This window comes from Eumetopias jubatus, unplaced genomic scaffold (assembly GCF_037043125.1).
Source record: "Eumetopias jubatus isolate StellerSeaLion01/CBP00866 unplaced genomic scaffold, mEumJub1_p1.0 scaffold_16, whole genome shotgun sequence".
In the NCBI taxonomy this organism is placed as follows: Eukaryota; Metazoa; Chordata; class Mammalia; order Carnivora; family Otariidae; genus Eumetopias; species Eumetopias jubatus.
Window position 1 is genome coordinate 93,344,221 of NW_028274822.1, and position 23,308 is coordinate 93,367,528.

A 23,308-nucleotide genomic window follows, 5' to 3' on the forward strand; every position below is an offset into this window, starting at 1 on the left:
GCGGGTCAAGGATGGGGTCTCCGAGGGGGTGCATCCGACATGGGGAGGATGAGAGGGGCCCATCCAGCCCCACGCCCCCGGCCTGGGCTTGCAACCTTCCCAGCCGGCCTCCTGCTTTTGTGCGTTTGTCTATAGGAACTGTTCACTCGTTATGGAGACTGAGCAGTCCCAGACCCGCCGTCTGCAAGCTGGCAGCCTGGGAAAGCCCGCGGTGGGATGCATCTGAGTCTTAAGGCCTGAGAACCCCGGAGCCAGTGTAACTCCCAGGCCCAACGCAGAGAAGGTGGGATGAGGCACCCAGCAGCGACCTCACCTGCTGCAGGCACCCGTTTCTCTCCGCAGTACCTGACAGGGCACACAGCAGGGCCGCCGAGTGCAGCTGCATCCCAGAGCCCAGAACTTGGGCACGCGGCGGGCGCTGGAGCCGGGCCCGGGGAACGCGTGAGCGTGAACGCCAGCACGCGGCGGGCGCTGGAGCCGGGCCCGGGGAACGCGTGAGCGTGAACGCCAGCACACAGCAGGTGCTGGAGCCGGGCCTGGAGTGAGTGCGCATACAGCGCAGCCCTTGGGCATCAGGAGGGCCCACAGTGCGTGGTCACCACATGTGTCCAATGCCAGCAGTTATGGCCACCGGGCTCTGCCTCGTGGAAGGATGTTGCTGCGGCAGATATTGACGCTGACCACTGCCACAGTGACCCCTCGGTCTGCTCCCCGCTCAGACCAAGAGAGATGCCCAGGAAAGCAGGCCAGCACTGAGGAGGGTGTGGTAAAGGGTCACCTCACCCAAACTGAGGGCTGGCCTCTGCCCGGCTCCCCGGAGGGTCGCAGGCCCGGAGCGCCCTGTCCAGTAGGAGTGCTGGCAGCCTGGACCCCCATTTAGGGTCCACGTGCAGTTCACGCTGGGGTTTTGGGCTGCATGGCATCCACTCCACCCTGGGAGGGGATGGACACCAGCGGCCCCCACAGCCCCGTAAAGACTGGACACCAAGGCAGGAGCCCCCTGGTCGGCAGGGCCTGATGTGAGCCATCACACATCAGGGCTGGGAGCCGACTCTGTCCGTGGCCCCACGGGGATGACCCCAGCAATGAGTGTTTGGGGACCCTCTGGGCCTGCCCCGAGCCTTTTCCCTGGCTGATGATGTCCCTTCCCTGCAGTAACCCTGACAGTGAGAACAACAGCTCTCAGGGAGTTTGGGGGTCCCCCTAGGGGGTTGTCCAAACTGAGGGGGTCTCAGGGACCCCAGGCTGGCCGTGGGGGTCAGACGTGGGGGTCTCGGAGACCCCAGACTGGCCATAGGTGTCAGACGTAGGGGGCTCTTGGGCACCCTGGACTGGCCATGGGGGTCAGACATGGGGGGTCTCAGGGACCCCACACTTGCTGTAGGGGTCAGAAGCAAGGGTCCTGTGTGCACTGGGCTCCCCCAACGTGACAGTTGGCAGCCTCTCACAGAACAACCAACACCATGTACCTCCCAAACTCACTGTTGGGCACTGTCTCTGCTCGGTGGCCTCCCTGCAGGGAGGTTGGCACCCGGCCCGGAGCTCACACTTGAATGAATGGCCCAGATGGACGTGAGGGTAGGGGAGAAGCCTGGGGTGCCTTCCAGATTCCAGGAACGCCATCAGGCCACGGTGACAGACAGCAGGGCTGGGGTGGGCTGAACCATACTTCCACCCCCGGAGAAGCTTTCGTCGTGGGCTTGAGCCACACGTAGGTCCTGTCACGTCTGTACGGACAGTGGGTCTTCCCCAGGCCGCAGGGGCCTCTCGCTCCTGCTCTTTCGGGACCATCTTAGCCCACAGGTCTGACCTTGACTCGGGCCGCAGCTCACACGGGATGCTGGACTGTCCAGGCATACCTCCCACGTCTGGCCAGCAGCTCCCACGCCACACCGTCCCCACAGACACTCCTCACCTCACACGGTCCCTTCCCTCACCTCCCGACTCTGTGCCCTGCACTTCAGAACTCTGCCTCCTCCCGCCCAGCCTGATCCCACCACCGTGCCCGTCACCCCGCGGCCACCCCCGCCGGCTCCTCTCCACCTCGGCCCGTACCTTCAACACCTGTCGGGGGGCCCCGGGCCCCTGCTTACGCCGTAGCCCCTGAGCCCGACCATCACAGCTCTGACTCTGTTCTGTCAGACGACATGCAGGGCCACGCAGCGCTCCACGAGCCCCTCCAAGGGCCAGCTGGCTGGAATGGATGCCCCAGTGTCCCCAGCTCAGGCCCCTCCTGCTCTGGCCTCAGCAGCCCCATGGAGCGCCCCGAGGACACACCCTGCCCAGCAGTCCACACAGCCAGGGCAAACCGGGATGGCTTTGCCAAAACCATTCCTGCTTGAGCACCACCACATAGGCCGTCTCCCGAATTCACCCTCTGACAGAGCCCCCCAGGGGTACCCCCAGAGCGGGAGGTGCCAGGAGCCAGTCCCGGGGCCACCGCAGACCCCAGAGTGGCCCGGCGCACCCCGCCTGTGTTCTGGTTGCCCCAAGGCCATCGCAGGTGGAGAAGGATTGGATTTTTCAAGTGAGTAACATTGGTTATTTCTTCAGTTTGCTGGGCTGGCGGTTTGCATGCCGCTGCCCGCCTCTCTCTGGTGGACAGAGAATCTGTCTGAGGTGGTCACAAAGATGGTAACTGAAACAGCCCAGGGGCTAGACCCAGCCAGCCTCCACGGACAGACCCCAGGTCCCACCTCTCAGAGGCCCACAGGCTGCGGGTCTCCTCCATCCAGGGCAGGGGACGAGGGACAAAGGATGGGAGCAGGCCCCCCATCTGCACGTCTCCCGGAACTTCTGTCTGGACGTCAGAGCCTCCGGCCTCACCGTCCTGCTCTGGCCCTGGAGGTGCCGGGTCCAGGGCTCCCTGCCCCGTGGTAGGGCCAGCAGGAGAGAGAGGGCAAGGTGTCTGTTCCCTGGTGCCTCCGAGCCCTGGCCCGGCCTCAGCCCAGCCGGCCTGTCCCCTCTCGCCCTCCCTGCCCCCGTGTCTCTGTTCCAGCGCCTCTTGGATCCCCTCCGCCCTCAGCCCTGGTGGAAACAGCACCACCAGTGCTGGACCCAGAGCCTCACCACCTGTGGTTCCTGCACCCCAAACACCTGCCTCCCTTTCCAGCATATCAGCAATATTTCTCGGAAAACCTGTTTAGTGGTCACCCTAGAGTTTGCAGTGTGCATTTACCACAAATCCAGGTCCACTCCCGGTAACCCTGCTGGGCTCCCCGGGCAGGGCCACACCTTGGACACACGTCACCAGTCCCTCCATGCCCCATGGGGAGGGGAGATGGGACACCACCATCACTCGCACACCCACAGCGGCCGTCACCCAAGATGGTACTGCTGGTGCCGTCTCGAAGAGACTGGAATCTTCTAGACCAACTAAGAATAAGAAGAAGGAAGGACCCCGCTTTGTTTGCTTGTTCCTTCCTAGACCCGAGTACCTGACTTTAGTCGTCCCCTCGGCCCAAAGGACATCCCCTGGTGCTTCCTGCGAGGCCCGTCTCCCGGCCGCCGTCCGTCTCTCCATCCGTGCAGGAGGCCCCATGGATTCCACTTCACTAACCGGTGACGGCCCCCAACCCTAGGACATGGGCACGATTATTTGTGTCCTACAGATGAGGAAACTAAAACCCAGATTGCTAGTGTTTGAGGTCATTCACCCAGAAAATGTCAGGTCTGGCCTCAAAGCTGTGCCATCACACAGAGCCATCGCACCTGCTGCCCCGAGTCACTGCAGGATGTGCCCCCGCCTGGTGCCCGTCCTCATCAGGATGCGGGGCGTGGCCTCAGTGTCCCCCAGAGGCTCATCAGTGGCTGCTGAGCTGAACAGTCAGCTGGTCCAGCTGTTGCCATGGAAAAGCTCGGAGCACACGGGTGCCTGGCAGCCTGACCATCTACTTCCCCAGGACCCCCGGCCAGGCTGCTGGCCCAGCACCCAGAGTGTGCATGTGGCAGAGAGCTGCTCGTGGCCAGGAGCCTTCCCTGGGAGGGGCAGACAGAGCTGCCCCCCGGCGTTTGTCGGGGCCCCTGTAGCCTCTTTGTGGGGTACAGGGGCTCTCTCTCTGCCTGCTGCCCCACCCCCTTTTTGCTAATGGCACCTCAAGCTGCTTTGAAGAGTATCCCCCGTGAATGCAGTGTCAGGGGCCCAACTCTCCCCTTGGCCAAACCCAGGCCTGGCCAGTCAGGGTGCGCCCTTTCCCAACACCCCCCCCACACCTGGTCCATGAGCTGGATAGATTGGTCCAGGTATGGGCAGGTAACCTTAGTCAAACCAGTGATGCTCCTGGGTCTGTGCAAACAACCAGGAAAGGTGGACAGCTGAGCACAGAGCCAAGGAGGTGCAGACGTGTCGGCCTGGGTTGACCTCTAGATTAAAGCACTCCTGAAGTCAGCCCCCCCTGCCCCCGGCATCTCCATGTGCTGTGCTAACTAACACAGTTCCATGTTTATTCATGCCTGATGGGCTTTTCCCTGAGGGTCCTCACTAATGTCCTTTGGCCCCTAATGTCCCTGGATCCACCCCAACCCACTGGTGTGACTTGGAACACATCAGCCCCCTGGGGGCCTTGGCTTCTATGTGCTATGGCGACTGATGCCCAAGACGCCCCCACTCTGAGTACCCTCCACTTCTGTGCCATCAGGACCCCAAAAGTCTTTCCTGGTGACATCAGCCTTTCTCCATCTTTAGGAAAGCGTCAGGACACACAGGGGATCAAGGAGGTGAACACTTGCTCTTTAACAGAAGTCTGAGCCTTCTGCTCCCCTGGGGTGGGGGGGGTGCTGTCTGTGTGCACAGCCAGGCGGGCAGTGCTCTGTGGTGTCCACCTGGTGCTCGTCATGTGTCCAGCTGTGTGCCCTGGGACGCACTCCTTGGTTCATCCTGACCCTGCAGTGCTGGCTTCTGCCAGCTGAGAAGCCTCAGGCAGGAGACTGTGCATCTGTCAGCCTGGATAGGAACTCTCCCACACCTCAGCACTCCCTACCTTGGTGTGGGCATCCAAAGTGGGGCTCAAGAGACTGGGAAAGGGGTACCCCTCATCCAATTCTGCCTTCCTGGAGGAAAATTCCACAACTTACCCCCAACTGCCTTCTGTGAGCCAAGTCCTCATGTCTCCACGTCACACTAAGAGAAGTGATGCTCCAGAGAAGGTGAGCCTGGAGCCAACATATTGATCCTCCAGCAAAGGCGGGTCTTAGCTCCAATGTTTCCAATGTGCTCCTCTGACCCTCTTCATGCAGTAAATCACTCTTGCCTGACATCTGGTCTGGAGACCCCTGGGGCCAGAGAAATCTTCCCTGCACCCTCATACTTCATCCCTTCCAACTCCACTTTTACCTTTACAAGGGTGATGATGATGGTGATGATGGTGGTAGTGATGGTGGTGATGGTGGTGATGGTGATGATGATGATGGTGATGATGGTGATGGTGATGGTGGTGATGGTGATGGTGGTGATGATGATGATGATGGTGATGATGATGGTGGTGATGGTGGTGGTGATGGTGGTGATGATGATGGTGGTGATGATGATGGTGGTGATGATGATGGCGATGATGGTGGTGATGGTGGTGATGATGATGGTGATGATGGTGATGGTGATGGTGGTGATGGTGATGGTGGTGATGGTGATGATGATGGTGATGATGATGGTGATGATGATGGTGATGATGATGGTGGTGATGGTGGTGGTGATGGTGGTGATGATGATGGTGATGATGGTGATGGTGGTGATGATGGTGATGATGATGGTGGTGATGGTGGTGGTGATGGTGGTGATGATGATGGTGGTGATGATGATGGTGATGATGGTGATGGTGGTGATGGTGATGGTGGTGATGGTGATGATGATGGTGATGATGATGGTGATGATGATGGTGGTGATGGTGGTGGTGATGGTGGTGATGGTGGTGATGATGATGGTGATGATGGTGATGGTGGTGATGATGGTGATGATGATGGTGGTGATGGTGGTGGTGATGGTGGTGATGATGATGGTGGTGATGATGATGGTGATGATGGTGATGGTGGTGATGATGGTGATGATGATGGTGGTGATGGTGGTGGTGATGGTGGTGATGATGATGGTGGTGATGATGATGGCGACGATGGTGGTGATGGTGGTGATGATGATGGTGATGGTGATGGTGATGGTGCTGGAGTTGATAGTGATGGTGATGGTGGTGATGTGGGAGCCATAATACCTAAGTTCAAATTCTGGTTCATGAATAAAAGTTATGTGACTGGTCAAGTTATTCAACCTCATGTACTTCAATTTCCTCATTTATGAAATGAGGATTAAAAAAGAATTGATGGGGGGCACCTGGGTGGCTCAGGCAGCTGAGCATCTGCCTTCAGCTTAAGTCATGATCCTGGGGTCCTGGGATTGAGTCCCAGCTGGGCTCCTTGCTCAGCAGGGTGCCTGCTTTCCCTTCTCCCTCTGCTCCTCCCCCCTGCTCATGCTCTCTCTCAAATAAATAAATAAAATCTTAAAAAAATAAAAATAAAAAAGAATTGATGTCATTGGATTGTTATGACGAATGTCCAGATAGAAAGATAGTACTTTTGCAGTTAATAAGCACTAGTAACTGCTCACTGCTACTGTCATTGTCATCCTTCCCTGGGTCAGTGTTGGATCAAGCATGGGCAAATAGCCCACGTCAGTCCAATGAGAGTGAGCCCTGGGGTTTTAGCAGGACTGTCTTGCTGGGGTCACTACCCTGGGAGAGTGTGGTCCTGGAGATTCAGTTCAGGGCCATGTTGCCACCCCAGGTGTGAGCCTGGCTAAGAACAGGGCCAACACAGAGGACAGCAGGACTGATGGAGGGAGGCAGGGTCCTGGGAGCATCACCTGAAACCCTGAGTCAAGCTGCGTTTACCCTCCTCAGCTACACAAATAACGTCTTGTCCTGTTACCCAAGCCAGGTGAGTTGGGTTCGGGTCCTTCACAACAGGAAGGGCTCTGCTCTACAGAGCTCTGGGGGCAGGTGATACGTGAAAGCTGAGCCAGGTGAGCTCTGAAGTGTGGGGCGAGGCGGGAGAGGACAACTCGGCATCAGGTGGCCACCTCTCGTGCCCCTCCAGCCCAGGGCCGCCACGTACACCCACACCGGTGGTCCCCTGCACGAGCCCAGCAGTGCGGAGCACTCAGGCTCTGCAGCCTGTCCCTGGAGTGATAATTTTCAGCCCAAATCTCTACAGGTCGTCTCGGATCAGGCTGTCATTGTTTGGGGCATTCTCTGGAAGCACCTGGAACAAGGCCTAAAGAATAACCTGAATATGGAGAGACAAGGACATCCCACGCCGCAGACCCCGGTGCAAGCAGGCCGGGGACAGGGCGAAGCACACGGCTGGGGCTGGAAGAGAAGAGGCGGGGTGGGGGCTGCGGCAGAGGAAAGGTCCTCTCTGCCTGCAAGGGTCCCAGCAACCGGGCCGGGGACCTCCTCCCGCCACACAAGGGGACTGCAGCAGAACTCAGATCAGGTTCGGAATCTTCCAAAATAGAGACGGGGGGACTCAGGCAGGGATGGTGTCCGACGCCTCCCACGGAGGGCTCGGCACAGAGTGGGTGCTCAGGAGTAACGCTGACCTGACTTGGCCCGAGACTCAGCCCTGCATGTTCTCCGAGGGGCCAGAAAGCAGGGCTCCCGCACTGGAGTCCAGACAGTCACACACAGCAGCCCATGTGTGTTGGGTCCCGTCCACACACCGTCGCGGAGAAATCCACTGCTAACAAATACTGGTGTGCCCTCCCTTCCCAGCCGCCTCTCATATGGGGGGCCCCTAACACCGCTCCACCGCGTGTCACCTTGGGGAGAAGGCATTACAAGTCGGGGTGTTCCCTCTTGGGCTCTGTTTCACAGCTGGGGCGATGACAGACCCTCCACGCACCTGAACCCCTAAATGACTACATGGAGCAGAGTCCCCCTCACCCCCAGCGCGTGGGCGAGAAATAAACCGGTACTGAGGGGCTGGTGGCCAGAGCAGGCCACCACAGCGTCATGCAGTCCATCAGGGCTGGGATGTGAGTGAGCAGCCACCACGTGGCAGGAGCACCTGGCCGCCCAGCCCAGCCCCCATGGTGTGCTCACAGCAGCCTCCTTCAGCTGGCCCCGCACCCACCCAGGATGCTCTCCCTCTGCCTTCACCCACGTGGAGGCTGGGCATCTGGGAGAGAGGAGCTGACATATACAGATGCTATCCGGCTTCTCTCTGGGTTTCTCATAACCTTAGCGACCTCCTGACGCTCGCAGAGCTCAGAAATCGTTTGCCAGATAAACCAAGAGATGAAGGACGTGCCTGACGGCTGCCAGGGCCGGACCCCCGGGGGCCACTGCCTGCTCTGAGCAGGCAGGTGGTGGCATCAGCCCTGACCGAGGGCAGCCAGGAGCCGGCAGAGGAGCATCAGGCTTCAAGGCACAGGCCCCACCTGGCTCTGGGGCCTGCATGGGCTTTCCACAGGTAGTAGGGTCATCTCAGACAGCATTCTTTTGGGAAGACGTGCTTATGGCAGAAAAAGCAACACAAACTGGCTCAAGCAAAAAGGGATGCACTGAATCATGTGTCTGTGAAGTCCATGGGAAGTTCTAGCTTCAGGTACGGCGGGATCCAGGAGTTTAAAATGTCCTCAGGACACAGTTCCCTCCGTCTCCTTGCTCAGCTCCCCTCCGTGTGATACCCATTCCCCAGCAGGTCTTCCCTCCCCTTGTGATGGCAAGATGGTAGCCGGAAGCCCCCTGCCCCCCAACACCTGCCTGCCCCCAAAACCTGAGGGAAAGAGTGACCTTCCCTTCCAAGTGTGACCACCCACTCCTGGACCAATCACTGGGGACAGGGAAATGGGATTTTTCAGTTGGCAAAACGGGTGATGAGCTCACACCTGGAGCCAGAGATGGAGTTAACACCTCCCTAATTTTGCCGACTGAGTATAGGACAGAGTGGCCCCAAAGAAAACCGGAGTCCTGTTACCAAAGTCAGCATGACGGCACAGTGCTCATGGCCACCAAACAGCCACACACGCCCTGCTCCCCTGCCCACACAGCCCCATGCTGTTGCATAAGCGGCAGAAAGCTCTTGACCACACTAAAGACAGGCCCCCTCCCCCGGCCTTAGGACAAGTCGCATCTGGTTTAAGGCAGTCCTAGTGAATCCCACCTCCCCCACTTTGCCAGATTTTCATTTTCCCAGAGACCTTTACAACAATTAATGGCCATGAGCCTCTGTTCGGGTCCATGAGAACCCCTGGGACTGGCACCCAGGCTGCTGTCCTCGTCGGCATGGCCTTTGGAGTGAGCACACAATGTCTAGAGCTACAGCAGCTGTGTTGTGCCTGTGAAGTACCAGGTAAGAAGAGCAAAAGCCAAAGCTGTGAGCCGTGCTCTGTTTCTCGACTGTCGCGTGGGTAACACACACATTTTCCCCGTAGGGAACAGCTAAGAGTGACTGCTGCGCATTGGTACCACCACCATCTACCAGCTAAGAGTCCTGTAAAGATTAAGGGAGTTTGCATGGGGAACTGTTTGGAACCCTAGGGGTAACAGTGAGCTCCCAGTGAGTGACGGCTGCTAGACTCACCGCTGTCACACCACCACACCGTGCTCCCCCCGAGGAAACTGCTCTTGGCCCCATGCTCCTCTCCAGCTGCCATCCGCATCATGCCCCCTGAGCGGACACACTCACAGACCCCACGTCCAGTCACTCAGCGGGGCCCTCCACCCCCTCTATGCTGTGGAAACTGATAGATACAAGGAATTGGTAAGGTGGACTGTGATGATTTGCAGAGTACTCGCCCCCTCTGGCTGACCGCAGGCCCTGGTGGGCCGGGTCTGCACCTCTGGAGATCACACCCCCTCACTGCACACCACAGATGTTCTGAAAGTCACCGACGGCTTGTTCCTGTAGCCTGGGCTGGCCGAGCGGAAACGTTTCAGTCCCCACACACAGCCCCGTCACGCATCATCCCATCTGCACCTGTCAGCTAGTCCACAAAAGTGCCGAGTAACAAACACCCAGGAGCCTCACAGCTTTGGATGAAACGTATGTATGGTTCGTACGTCTGAAGGTCGCCCATTCATCTCAGCTGGACTCAGGCTGGGGTGGGCGTGCCTGGGCACCGTAGCCACGGCATTGGTCCCCGGCGCCTGGGGCTAGCAGGGCCAGCCTGGTCAGGCCCTCCTCGAGGCCACAGCAGAGGTACAGGACAGCAGGTGGAAACACACAGCATCTCTTGAGTCTGGCGTCAGAATGGGCACACGGCTGCTTCCGTCCCTTCCACAGACCAAGGCACGGCCTGGCCAGGCCCAGGCGGGGGTGCTGGGCAGGGTATGGGCCTGGTGGTCACTTCCCGTGGCCACAGACCACACAGCTTGAAACAACACACACCTATTCCCTCACAGTCCTGGAGGCCAGAAGTCCTCCATCGAGGTGCAGCCGGGCCGAGCTCCCTCTGGAGGCTCTCACTGTGTTCTTCCCGTTGCCCTTGACCTTGACCTTACAGGCTGACAGTGCTGCAGCCCTCACCTCCCCCTGGAAAGCTAATCTCATGAGTCCAGCGCTACCTAAGGCCCAGGTATACCTCTGATTTTCCACAGTGGAGAAAGCGAGTTTAGGTTTGGGTTTCTGTCAGCAACAAGGGGAAGAGCCCTGTGAGTCCAGGCGCTTTGTCCAGAGGCCTCTCCTCCCTCCCAGATCCCAGAGGCCTGCCCTGCTGTCAGCACAGCTCAGACCAGGTTCCGCGTGGGGACCTCCCTGCCCTGAAAACGCCCTGCAATCACTGCCTTCTCGCAGGAGGCCCCCCTCCTCCCCCAGGGCTAGGCCAGCTGGAAAGCACCCTCCAAGGACAGCCAGGAGTCTGGGATGCCCGTGGCCCTCCTGGCGAGGAACGCTCAAAGCACACATTGCTTACGGCCCCTGCTGGGTGCTGGCACTGAGTCGGGCCCAAGGCTGCTTGCTCTTCTGGAGCTGACGGATGTGTGCACGAAGCAGAGTGTGCACCAGGATGGCCGGAGAGGGCGCCCATGTGCGGGAGGCCTCAGGTCTCAGGGGCACCATCTGTGGGGTTGGGCGCCAGAGCCGGGCCTTCCACCACAGAGGGACGGGGTGGTGGGGACAGCACGTGGGGTGTGGGCACGCCTCTGGGGAGGGTAGCGGCAGCTGTGAAGATAGTCTAGACAAACCCGAGCTACCGAGCAGACCACTCGCCACCCCCACCCACATGACACTGCTATCATGCTTCATCAGGACTAGGAGGTGGAAGGAGAGGGGCAGGAGCCCTCGGGCTGCAGGCCTGGTGGTGTCCACGCGGCGTGGGGGCAGGGGACTGTTGATCCTAACTCTGTGTGCAACTGAGGCAGACCTGGTGCCTTGCAGGCTCTCCAGAGAAAACTGGTCCTGCTTTTACTTCTGCCTACCCGAGCATGCACCAGCTTCTCATGTGGGCACCCTGCTCAGCATGAAGCCACCAGCCGGCCTCTGGGAAGAAATGATATCAGAGTCAGGGCTGAGGAAGAGGGAGGGTGTGGACGGACAGGGGCAGAATGTGGGTAGCCCCCAGGGCAGAAGCAGGCTCAGAAACTGACCACAGAACAGATCCTGAGGAGCAGGAATCAGGGGAAGGGCCACATTTGCGACAGGTGCACCCGGAATATCTATCAATCTCTTGGATACTGTTCTGAAGACAGATTGTAATTCCAGGAACAGGCTGTGACAAATGGGAATCTAGTCCCCAAATGTTCACTTCCTCTCTGTTGCAGACCCACACGCATCCCCTGCCATGGGGTTCTGCAGTGCCAGCCCCCCACCCACCCCAGGGGCGGGCATCAGCTTCCTACTCCACGTAGGATGGTCTTGGCCACCTGCCTTGCCTTGCACCAGATGTGAACAGACAAGATGCAAGGCCTACAGCATAGACTTTCAGCGTGCCTGTGTGGTTGAGCTTGGCCCTCCGAGTTTTGTACAGAGAACACCCCAGGTAGCTCACCTCTTGCAGCCTGGGTCCCAGAGAGATACCTGAACCTGACCCACAGTCTGGAGCAGAGTCCCTCAGGTCAACCTACAGCCCTAGGAGCAAGAAAAAAGAACTGGTGTTGTAAGTCACAGAAATTATGTGGGCTGTTCGTTACACAGCATTATCATGGCGGGAGCGAACACACCTGCCATTCCTTGGCTGGGGGATGGTGGGATTTCTCAGTGAGCCGACCAAGATGGTGTCCATGGAAGTGGTCTAAGTATCTGAAATGCACTGAAGTGCTCTTACCTGAAGGAGGTGCAGTGGATACCAGGACGCACAGAGGAGCTGACCTCCGGTTCATAGATGCGGCACCTGGGGCCAGCCTGCTAGCCAGGACTCAGCATCTTCTGGCTGCCACCCTGCAAGCAAAAAGCATGTTTGAACCACAAAGGAGCCACTGGCCCTGCTGATTTATAGGGCCTGAATCGGATCTGTGAGAGCAAATTGAATTTTGAATAGAATTTCATGTCAATTAACTTTGCTCAGAGCCTTACAGAAGAGCTGCTACTCTCTAAAGCAAAACCAAACGGTGAAGATTGATGGGGCTGACAGGCCACCCTGGAAGCGACTAATTACCAGCAAAGCCTCTCCGAGCTGTGCTGGGGAGGGCGCCGTGCCGTCCGCAGTGACCAGGTGAGGGCTGGGCTTCGAGCCACAGCCACGGGCCAGCACTTCCATGGCAGGCTGGAGCGGAGAGAGTCTTCTCTCTGGCGGAGTTCGCGTCTGTGGGCAGGGCCCCCTCTCCCCTTACTGCACCCGGAAGGATGGTCCTCGGTGACGGGATGAAGTGGCAGGGGAGACCTGGGCCGGCCGCAGGCCAAAGAGCCAAGCCCTGAGGGTGGGGATCGCCTGGGGGAGGGGCAGGATCCCATTCTCAGGGACACTGGTGGCTGCAGAGGGGGGCACGCGTCTGCAAGCCCTACTATGTGCCAGGTGCTGTTGTGGCTCTGAACCCTGTGGTCCCCAAAGTGGGGTCCCCAGACCTGCAGCCTGTTTGTCGGACATGCAAATTTTCAAGCCCCACGTGGGACCGGATGAATCGGAAGCTCTGGGGCAGGCCCAGAGATGCATGCCAACGAACCTCCCAGTCCCACGTGACTGACAGTTTCAGAGCTGGAGAACTCGCTGAACCTTCAGACCACCCACTGCGGGAGCAGAGTCATCACCTCCAGCCCTGTTTTGGAGCAGGGACCCCCAGGGCAGAGAAGCCTGATCATTCCCCTAGTCTCGTGGGAGGAAACTGAGGACGCTGGCTCTATGACTGCCCTGCCCAGCGCGGCATTGTTCTAGGAGGGGGGGAAGGGGCGACAGGAAAGGGCCCATTGGAAGTCCCAGGCTGGGTGTAGGGTGGGTCTCTGCACCCTACAGAGCAGATGTGGAGCCTGGAAGCTGCCCTCGGAACAAGCCTTGGACCAAAGGGCCTGTATCCAGATGAAATCCTGCAAAATTATCCCGGGACACCCTCCAATGCCCACATTTTCTGGCCTTCTGTCCTCAGGGGGGATTTAGGGTAGCGGGCATACAGAGGGACCAGTCTGGGTCCATTTCTGTCTTCCTAATGAGGTTCTTACAACTCACAAGGGATGATGCTGGAGGAGTCAGAGTTTTCATAACAAAACCTGGAATGGGAAGAGGTGAGGAGAACCCTGCCCCCACCCTGGGAAGGCTAGGAGAGGCTGGGGAGGGCCCAGAGCAGAGAAAACCTTGCCGAGGGGAGGGGCTCGGGTGGCCTGGAGGCTGGCAGTTCTGGGGCCTGAGACCCCAACCCTGTGTCTGGAAGCTTGTAGAGCTGCCTTTCCAACGACCACCAGGGACAGCCCGGCCAACGGGGCACCTAGACCATCCACCTCCCTGCCCCCCCCCACACACACACACACTGGGGCCCTCAGCCCTCCAAGGGGCAGGGTGATACAGACTGAAAGCCCAAGTCCCTATATGGGGGGCAGTGGACCACCCCTCCAGCATTGCCCAGGGCAGCACTTCCTCACTGAGCAAGGGGGCACCTTCCAGAGCTCATGTACTGTGTTCCCTTCAGTCTCCACATAGTGCAGCAAATGTTACCGTGCCTCAGTGCCTTTGTATGGGCTTGTGCTCTCTGCAGGGAAACATGGTTCCGCCAGGTCCTTCTCATCTTGCGGGTCTCAGCTCAGATCTGCACTCAGAGGCATTCTGGGACTACCCAATAGTCACTTTCTATAGCACCTCCCTATTCAGTTAGCTTCATGTTATCATCAGATATTGTTATTTGGCTCTGTGGTCATGTTCTCTCCCACTTCCAAAAGGGCCGTCTGTCTCGTCCACTACAGCCTCACAGACAGTGCCTGGACCTAGTGCATTTGGTAAGTATGTCTTGAGTGAATTAATGATCTTGGGATTGCAGAAAAAGCCTCTCCCCACCTGCATGTCCCTCCTTTCCCCAGGCAGTCCCCTGTTGATGAAAGAGGAAGTTCACCATTATATCTAGCTTTCAACTCTCCAGCTGCCCCTTCCCATCTGTTTCTGCTCTTCGGTAGCACCCCAAACTGCTGTCTCAGTGCAAACCAGGCAGCCCTGGGGTCTCAGTGAGGGTGCATTCTGGGGTCTCTGGTCTTGGGAGGGCTGCCCTACTCTAAAATCTGAGCAACCTGACATGCGAGAGGGAGGGGGGTGCGCTGCGCCCGGAAGTGCAGCAGGGAGGTCAGGACTCCACCTGGGCAGGGGCAGTGGAGAGCTCCAGGAGCTGAGAGCCTGCAGGAGACCCCCTGCAGGAAAAGGGCAGGGGGCCACATGGAGACAGGTCAGGTTGGGGTGCGGGCTAGTGGGAGGCCAGGAAACTTTCACCCGGCCTTCACACGCTCTCTGGGAAAGGGCAGTCCGTCCCCCTTCTACACACATCCCCCGTGGGCAGGACTTCTAGTGCCTGGGAGAACTCCCCCAGTGAGACCCCCCCACCCCCACCCCAGCCCCCAGCTCGGTGTGACGGTGAGCTTGCCCCTCGGCCGCCGTGTCGGGTTTGGCTGGAGAGGCCCCCCCCCTCCCCTTTTCCGGAGCGAGACCGAGGCTGGAGAAGGGCCGAGACCCCTGGACCCTGCACTTCCCACGTGAAGGGGCCCTGGCCCAGGTGCTGGCAGAGGGGCGGGAAGAGGCGCGGCCTTCCAGCTCCCTCCCCGAGGGGCGGAGCCTGCAGGGGCGGGGGCGGAGCCTGGAGGGCGGGGTCTCGTCCGCCGTCGGCGGGGCGGGGCCGACATGGGCGGGGCGACGGGCGCTTGGGGCGGAGCCTTGGCGGGGTCCGGCCGGCGGCGCGCTGGAGGGGCAGGGCCAGGGCGCGGTCTGGGCGGGGCCTGGGCGGGGCTGGCGCCGGGCTCCGCGCAGCGCCCACTTCCTCTGGCGCTGGCTGCCGGGCGGAAGTACGTCAGTTGTTATCCGCTCCGGGCGCCGCCACCGCCGCCGCCGCCGCCGCCGCCGCCGCCGCCTCAGCCTCAGCTTCAGCCTGAACCTCAGCTTCACGAGCCACGGCTCCTCAGCCCGGGACCCGCCCCGCCCGCGCTCCGCCCGCCGCCGCCGCCGCCCGCCGCGCATGAGGCGCGCCCCCGGGTCCGCGGCCGCGGGCCGCTGAGCACCGGCCGCCCCGCCGATGCGCGCGGCCGCCCGCGCCGGGGCTCCCAGGCCGCGCCGGGCCCGGGGCTGAGGGACCCCGCGCGGCATGCCCGGCCCGGCCTGCCTTCCGCCGCCGCCCAGGGCCCGAGCCCGCGCGGCCTGCACCGAGCCCGGCGGCGCCGCGTAGCGCAGCGGCAGCGGGAGCGCGGGAGCCCGACGGCGCGGCCGCAAGGTCACCGCGCACCATGGAGGCCAAGGTCCGCCAGAGCCGGCGCTCGCGCGCGCAGCGGGATCGCGGTCGCCGTCGGGAGGCGGCCCGCGACGCCCGCGACCAGAGCGCGTCGTCGGGCGACGAGACCGAGCCCGGGCCTGGCAAGGAGAACGCGGGCCTGCCCCGCGCGCCCCCGCCCCGCGCCGCCGCCGTGCGCCCCCCGCGCCGCCGCCGCCGCGAGTCCAGCTCGCAGGAGGAGGAGGTCATCGACGGCTTCGCCATCGCCAGCTTCAGCACGCTCGAGGCCTTGGAGGTAGGTGGGGCGGCGGGCGGGGCGCTCCTGGGGCGGCGGCACACCCACCCCTTAGGGCGGCCCGGGCCGCGCGGGCCCCGCGCGCCGCGCAGGTCGCTGCCGGAGGGCCCGGCCGCCTGCGGGGGGGTGCCGGCGGCTGCGAGTCTTGAGCGGCCCGGGAGAAGAGCCCCTGAATTGCCCTGTCCCGGCCGAGTGCTTTCCGGGTGCACACACGCCTTTTTTCAGCCGCTTTCCTTTTCAAAATACCACTTTGTTCGGCTCAGGACGTGCCAGGGAGGTGAGCGGTGCTGGTCGTGGTCAAGGCGGTGGTGGAGTGGAGACTTTTGAGGTTCTTCCTGTTCCTCTTCTGCTCCTTGAGGGTTCTGTTTGGACGGTGCGGGGGGGGGGGATTTCTGAGACCCCCTCTCCTGACGGCTGTTCCACTGGTTAGTTAATAGGGTGGCAAAAAATACCGCTTGTCTGGCTGAGTTGTCTTGGGCAATATTTGCTGAGCAAATACCGCCCTTCTTGCGTGAACCCAGGTGAGTTGAGAAGGAAATGAGTACTGTCAGAGATTTGGCAAGTGGGGTGGGCGGGGACCCACCTAGAGCTGGGTAGAAGTGCTGGCCAGATCCTGCAGGCCTGCCAGCCTCAGCCAACCAGCCCCCTCCCCCAGGGGCCCGCTTACTAGGGGCCGCCAGCATCTGCTGGGTTTGAGGGTCCCAGACATTGCTCAGTTAACAGCCCCCCCCCCCCTTCCCGGAGCTTGGGAGCCGGTGGCCTGGGATCCCCAGTCAGAGGCTCAGCTTTGGGGAGAGGGGAAGTGCCTACATCGCAGATCCCTGCAGTGGGTCCTCTCCCTGAGGTGGGCCAGGTCTGTGGAGAGCCTCAGTGTCAGGTGCTGGCAGCCAGGGGGACGTGGCCCAGGGACAGGCGTGCTCCTTTCTGTCTGGGCAGGTGGATGTGTAGAGGTGGGGCACTTAGGCCAACCACACAGCTCCCTAACCCCCACTCCGGTCCTCTTTGTGTACACCTGGAGGGCGCTAGATGGCTCCCGGATCAAGGAGTCCCCAGCTAAGACACTTCGGGGGGTGGCGCATGCCACAGCTCTGAACTGGGAAGGGGTGGCCAAGTTCTGCGCCGCAGCTTCAGAGAGTGGTTACTCCAGCCACCTTCCAGATGTGCACCTGCCCCGCCAGGTGGGCACAAAACAAGACCCTGACTGTGGTCTCCAAGGCGCTGCATGCTAGCCTCTCGTGCCAGCACACTGGCCCCTCTGAGGTTTTCTGCTGTCCCCTCGGCCGAGGTGGTTCGGAGCCTTCGTGTCTCGGCACAGACACTACTCAGGCCTCCCCAGTAACCTTCCGAAGAGGCACCCCTTCTTTCCCACCCGCACCCCGCCCATCTCCCCCTTCCCTCCCTGTCCCTGACCACTCTCTGAAGCCGTCTAGAGATTGGCTCTCTCCCCACCAGAACTTGGAAGCTGGAAGAGAGCAGGCACCATGTCTACCTTGTGTGCTCTCTGTGAGGTCCCCATGCCCCATATACATGTTTGTGGAGGGAACAGATGGGAGGAGAAACTGCTGTTGAGGAAGGTTGTGCCAGAACTCACTGCACCCCTGCTGAAACGAGCCCGCAGCAGCCTCGGCCACACCCCTCCGTCAGTGGGGATACCCAGTGCAGCCTTGGGTGTGGGGGCTTCTGCAGACGCTGAGCAGCCCCGGTCAGGCCATAGTGAGACTGAGTCCGCTGTCTTCGTGGTGTTCACCCAGCCACGTCACCATGCACCTTTTTCTGCCCTACTGAGCCAGGGAGGGACCCGCCTGCCTTGGAAAGTACGGGGCTTCTGCACAAGTCATAACTTCTAGATTGGTTCTCTTGTTTGGGCTCCTTTCTCACTAAAGTGTAATGGTTTTCCCCAGAGCTCAGATAACTCGTCAGGACGCTGAATGAAGCACACAGTGAACATGGACCTGACCAGGCAGGCTTCTGAGTCCTGTTGTCCTCAGACTCTGCTGTACAGATGGGGACACTGAGGCCCAGTGCCATGAACATCAAGCCTCCCCTCCCCCACCAGTGTCAGAGCTTTGCCAGGGCTGCCGTGGCACGGGGATGTGAGCTGCTGTCACCCCCGGGGCATAACACCCAAATGTCAGGTGTAGACTTGGCTCAGGAGGTTTGAGAGTGCCAGTGTCCAAGAGTCCTCCTTACCCTTGTCCTGAGGGTGCAGCCTCATGTGCATGCCCCAGGCAGGTCCCTGACCCCACCTTTCCAGCACCTCCCTGTGCACCTGTGTTTGCCCCGAAGGGAGAACAAGTCCCTGCCTCGGGTGGCTGAGAGGATCACAGGCCACTTCTGTGAAATGCTGGGGACACATGTATGGGGCAGTGGTGGTGTTGGCTGAGGAGAGGGCTCCCAGGTCTGGCCAGGTTCACAGCGTGTCCAAGGCCCTGGGCGTGGAGTTGGACGGCTAGAGCTTGCCGTCTGAGCTGAGGGGGTGCAGAGGCCGTGGGCCGAGCAGGGGTTGCACATCTGAGCCCTGGTCCTCCATCAGCTTTCTGACTCTGTTCAACAGGGTGGGAACAGTGAGCAGCTGGCAGCGGCACAGGGGTCTTACGGTGTGGTGGGGCGACAGGGGCTGCCTCTCCTCTGCTCTCACTGACCAGGAACACTGGGGACACAGGTGGGTGTTTCTTGCTGTCCTGGTTCCTGTGACATCTCTGTCTCCAGAGGTGATGGCAAGGCCCTTGGGGGACAGACCAGGGCAGAACTGAGGTCCTCCTGACCCTTCCTCCCTAATGGCAAAGGAAACTATGGCCGCAGGTCAGGTTGTGCCAGCCCCTGGGTCTCCTGGGAGGTCCACTTTGCGGGCAGAGCCTGGATGAGGCCAGCAGACCTACTGTGCGCCTTCCAGCCCTTCCATCAGGGGTGCCTGCACGCCTGGGCCCCAGCACTTCGCCTTCATGCTCTGTCTGTGCGCTGCCTACCTCTCGAGAGGCACACGTGCCACGAGTACCCAGTGGAAACCACCCTTCTGGTTTGGCATCTGTGTGGTTCTTTGCTAATTTGCTTCAAAACAGCAAGACACTTTAAGCTGGCTCAAAGATCAGTATCAGTGGAAAGGTATATCCCGAAAAAATGTTCAGTTCCAGCCGTGATCTCCTGCAGCAACTACTGTAGCCAGCTTCTGGCCTTTTCAGAGTATGCTCTGCAGCTAGAACCCCACAGGCGTATAGTCTTGTACTCCTCCTTTTTTTGTTGAAAGAAAGGGTTACATACCACCTCTGTACGTTTGTCTAGGAGGCATGTATCCAGGAGTAAAAGATGAAAAGGAAAACACCCAAAGTTTTAGCTGTGGTAACCGCGGACTTCCTGTCTGTAATTCTGTTTCCCACACCAATTACTGCACGTTAGCTGTGATAATTCATGAAACGGACACCTAAACCCAGACGCGACCTGCTGCACACAGCTGGGCTTGAGAAACCCTGCCCTGGCCTCCCAGTGGCCACATCAGCAGGTGAATGGCTGTGTGGGCTGGTGGTCCTGGCCTGGCTGCCCAGCTCCCAGCTTCGGGTGATGTCAGGGGCGTGCTGTGCATTTCTGCTGGAAATGACCAAGTTCTCCCCAGTCTTAGGACGCTGGGGCTGGGGCCGTGGGCCTCGAGGCACACAGTGGAGGCTGGCTGAGTCCTGATGGGTGGTGGCCCTGTAGGGAGGTCAGAACTCCCTCGGGCCCATGCAGGGGGCTCGGTGGTAGTGATTTCTCTGCAAGCTGGTGTTCAGTGTCCCCCCCGGGCAAGGGGCACATGATCATGCTAGGTCTGGTTGCTAAGGGTCAGGAGTGTGGGGGCCCAGGAAGCGCATGGGCAGCATGGCCATGGGGGCACCCCTGTGGCAGGCCACAGCCCTCCTTCCCTCTGCCCCCACTCTGAGTTTCTAGACAGTCTCAAGTCCACAGCAGGTTGCATGCGTGTGGTAGGTCCATGTCCCAGGTGTGTGTGCACATGGGTACACACGTGTGTGTACTCTGTCCTTGCTGGGGTACATGTGTAAACTCTGTCTGTGCTCCAGACCCCATCCGGGGCCGCAGCTCTGTGGCCTGGACGGAGCAGAGGACAGGCCTACATGTGACCCCTTGGTCACACACGGTGAAACCCCATTCTGTAGCTCAAGGATAGGGCCCCATGTCCTCTATCCGTTGTCCTGGGTCCACTGCAGGACAGTCACCCCCGACACACACACACCAGAGCAGGCAGCCAAACGCTCATGAGTTCATAGAACTGGCCTCTGTCCCCAGCACCCCCTTAGCTTCTTGGGCCTGTCACTGGTCTAAACTTGCAATTCAGTAAACTTGCTCTGCTGTGGCCCCCTTCATGCCCCACTGCAGCCCCTCACTCCTGTAGCTCCAGCCACATCTAGCCCCCCTCTCCAACACCCCTGTCAGAGAGTCCTCAGACATGCACATGGGCACACTTCTGGCCCTTGCTAACTGCTCTGTCCCCTGCCTGGAAGATTCTTTCCCCAAGTGTCAGGATGACTCAGTGGTCACATAGCCCCCTTCCCTGGCAGGGAGCCTTCACCCCTGTGCCTGGGCCACCACTGACCCATTCCGGCTTTGTCTCTGTTCCTTGCCCCTCCCATGAGGACTCCAGCAGTGTCAGTGTCCTTGTGGACATCTCCCTACCCAGAACCTCCTTGTGCACGTGCTTGTTTCCAGGGAAGAGCTCCCAGATCTGGGGCTGGGTGACTGGTGCTCTGCGGTGGTGTGCTGTTCACTTTGATACATGGGGAGGCGGTTCTTGAGTTGTGGCGCCAGGCCTCTTCCTGCTGAGGGTCTACACCGTCGCCCACTGGTCTGCCTCATGCCTCGGTCACTCTGCTTTCTGCTTGGCTGCCGCAGCGCTCGTGCCTGGGCACAAGCAAGTTCCCTTGTCAGTTCTGACACCTGCCCAGTGGAGTCTCCAAGGTTTCTCATTGGCCACTGTGGCGTCTGCCGAGAACATAGCGTTGTCACTGCTCATCTCCTTTCCTGTCTTGTGGCCTCTGTCAACACCTCTACCCCATCCTTTCCGGTGGGCCTCTCCTGCTTCCCCCTGACTCAGCACGGCTGTGTGCAATCTTTCACGTGGACGTGGTGTCCCGCCTGGGAAGCGCCTGGACTGGCACCAGAAGTGAGCGGTGAGCCTGACTCGCACCCCTTGTGATGATCGTCATCCTTCTCTGGACCTGGTGACATCCCTGAATTCCAGGCCATGTCGGCAGTCTTGTGTCAGGTTGCTTTGCTGGTATTTCAGTTGGGTGTTTAGCACTATATTCTTACATAAAATTAGTCTGAGATTTTCTTGTGTCTGCTGCGTCTTTTCTTGTGCCCTGGAACAGTCCGAATGGCATAGGAATCGTCAGCTCCTCTCCACACTTGGGGTCCCAGTGTTCTAGCCTCCTTTGCTGATGACCACTTAGAGACCTGAGTCAGCTCCGTTTGTGGTGGGGGGCAGGTATTGAGTAAGGGATCCGTGGGACCAGCTTGCTGGAAACGGGGTCAGCAGGGTGCTCCTCACCCCCCACCCCCACCCTGGAGCAGGCTGGCCTGGGACACTTGCTGCCAAGCAGGACTGCCTGTGAGCTGGCAGGTGGTGAGGCCTCAGGCCCTGTCCCCCTGCATCCTGTTCCGGTGGGAAGTGGCTGCCTTCTGGAGGAAGGACACTGGAGTCTGGATACCACCCCCACCGTGGGCTTGGGCATGTCATCCTCTCAGGGAGGCCAGAGCAGTAACAAGTGCACGGGGACTGGGCAGGACACCTGCTGGGGGCCACCGTGGTCCTGGCCCCGACTCCTGTGGTTCACATGCTCTGCATGTGGTTCACATGTTCTGCACGCAGCTCCCAGAGGTGGGGGCTGTGGGCAGCCCTGTCAGGGAAACGGGGAACCCAAGGCACCAGGCTTTTGCTCATTGCCGGGGTGGAAGAGTCATTGGTCGGTCCAGCTGTGGCCACGCCACCCAGGCCATGGTCACCTGCCCATGCTGTCTGCTGAGAGTCCCTAGGTACAGCCTCCTCCATGAGGCCTCCCAGGAGCCTGGGCAGCCAGACCATGTCCCAGGCAGAGCTTTCCAACACTGGGTTAGATAAACCAAGCCATGGCAGCCCCCTCTCACCTGGACTGTTGTTCGGGATGGTTGCCTCTTGTTTACTGGGGCCCAGGCAGTGGTTGCCACAGGGCAGGCCAGGCTCACATGTGGGGCTGTAGGCCTCTAGAAGTGACCGCTAAGGCAGCAGGGAGTGCTCGGACCCATTTTTCCCATCCTGACTCACTGAGCATTTATTGAGCACCAGCTGTGTGCCAGACTCTGTGTCAGCTGCTGGGGTGGCTCCAGACAGGACACAGACAGGTAACTTGACTGGCGAGTGCCTGAAGGGAGATTGGGGGCTCAGGAGGAGGCCGCATAGGCCAGGCAGGTGCTAGGGAGGTGCCGGCAGGGACTAGCCCAGTAGGATGGCAGGGCTGGGTGGGACCCCAGGAGGATGGCAGGGCTGGGTGGGACGTCCAGGTTCGGATGCCTGGAGAAGGCCGATGAGGTGGCTGGGCTGGGGCCCCAGGGGCACTGGAGGCGCTTTCTCCCTTGGGAGCCGGAATATGAAAGCCACGTGGAATTGAGTGCTTTGGGGACTCTGGGCAAACGTGGTATCTGGTTCCAGTTTCATGTGGAGATTGTTCTGGTGCCCCGGTTTGCCCGAGTAGCTAAAGAAAGAAAACTCGCCAACGAGTTACCAGCCTTATTCAGCTCCGCAGGACTGTGTGTACCAGGCTTCTGTTTGAAGCTGCATGTGGGGGAGAGCTGATTCCGGAACCTGGTACCCAGCCCAGTATGTACACCACCCCTGCTTGTCTTTCCAGTTGCAGTCCGTGTGTGTGCACATGTGTGGGGTGTGGGGGTGGGTGCATGTGTCTGTGTAGGGGAGGGATCCCCGGCAGAAAGGCCAGGCTGGCCTGGCGGGGCACATCCATGCCTCCCCCACCCACACCCGTCTGTCCAGCTTAGACTCCGCCTAGTGAGGCATCTCAGTGACCCCAGCTCTGCTTCTTCTTGGAGCAGCTGTTTGGGGTGGGCACTGCTCCCTGGACTCCACCCAGTGGCAGGCACGGGGCCACATAACAGGCCGACCGGACTGCAGGCGCCTCTGGGCCCCAGACAAGCTCTCTGCTGAGAGCAGGGTGTCAGCAGGTAGGTG

At 60.1% G+C, this 23,308-nt stretch overlaps 1 protein-coding gene across 9 annotated transcripts in view; it reads left to right on the plus strand.

The window, feature by feature from the left end:
• The first annotated feature begins 15,629 nt into the window (after positions 1 to 15,629).
• Positions 15,630 to 23,308, plus strand: part of FBRSL1 (fibrosin like 1) — an 80,771-nt gene continuing 73,092 nt past the window's right edge. For 6 of the 9 annotated variants that reach the window (XM_088019350.1, XM_088019343.1, XM_088019344.1 and 3 more), the window contains exon 1: positions 15,635 to 16,101. In XM_088019350.1, coding sequence (XP_087875476.1) covers positions 15,823 to 16,101 — 279 coding nt within the window. In that variant the 5' untranslated portion in view covers positions 15,635 to 15,822. Of the gene's footprint in view, positions 16,102 to 23,308 lie in introns of all 9 variants that reach the window. The other 3 variants (XM_088019349.1, XM_088019346.1, XM_028095943.2) reach the window with 2 other exon arrangements.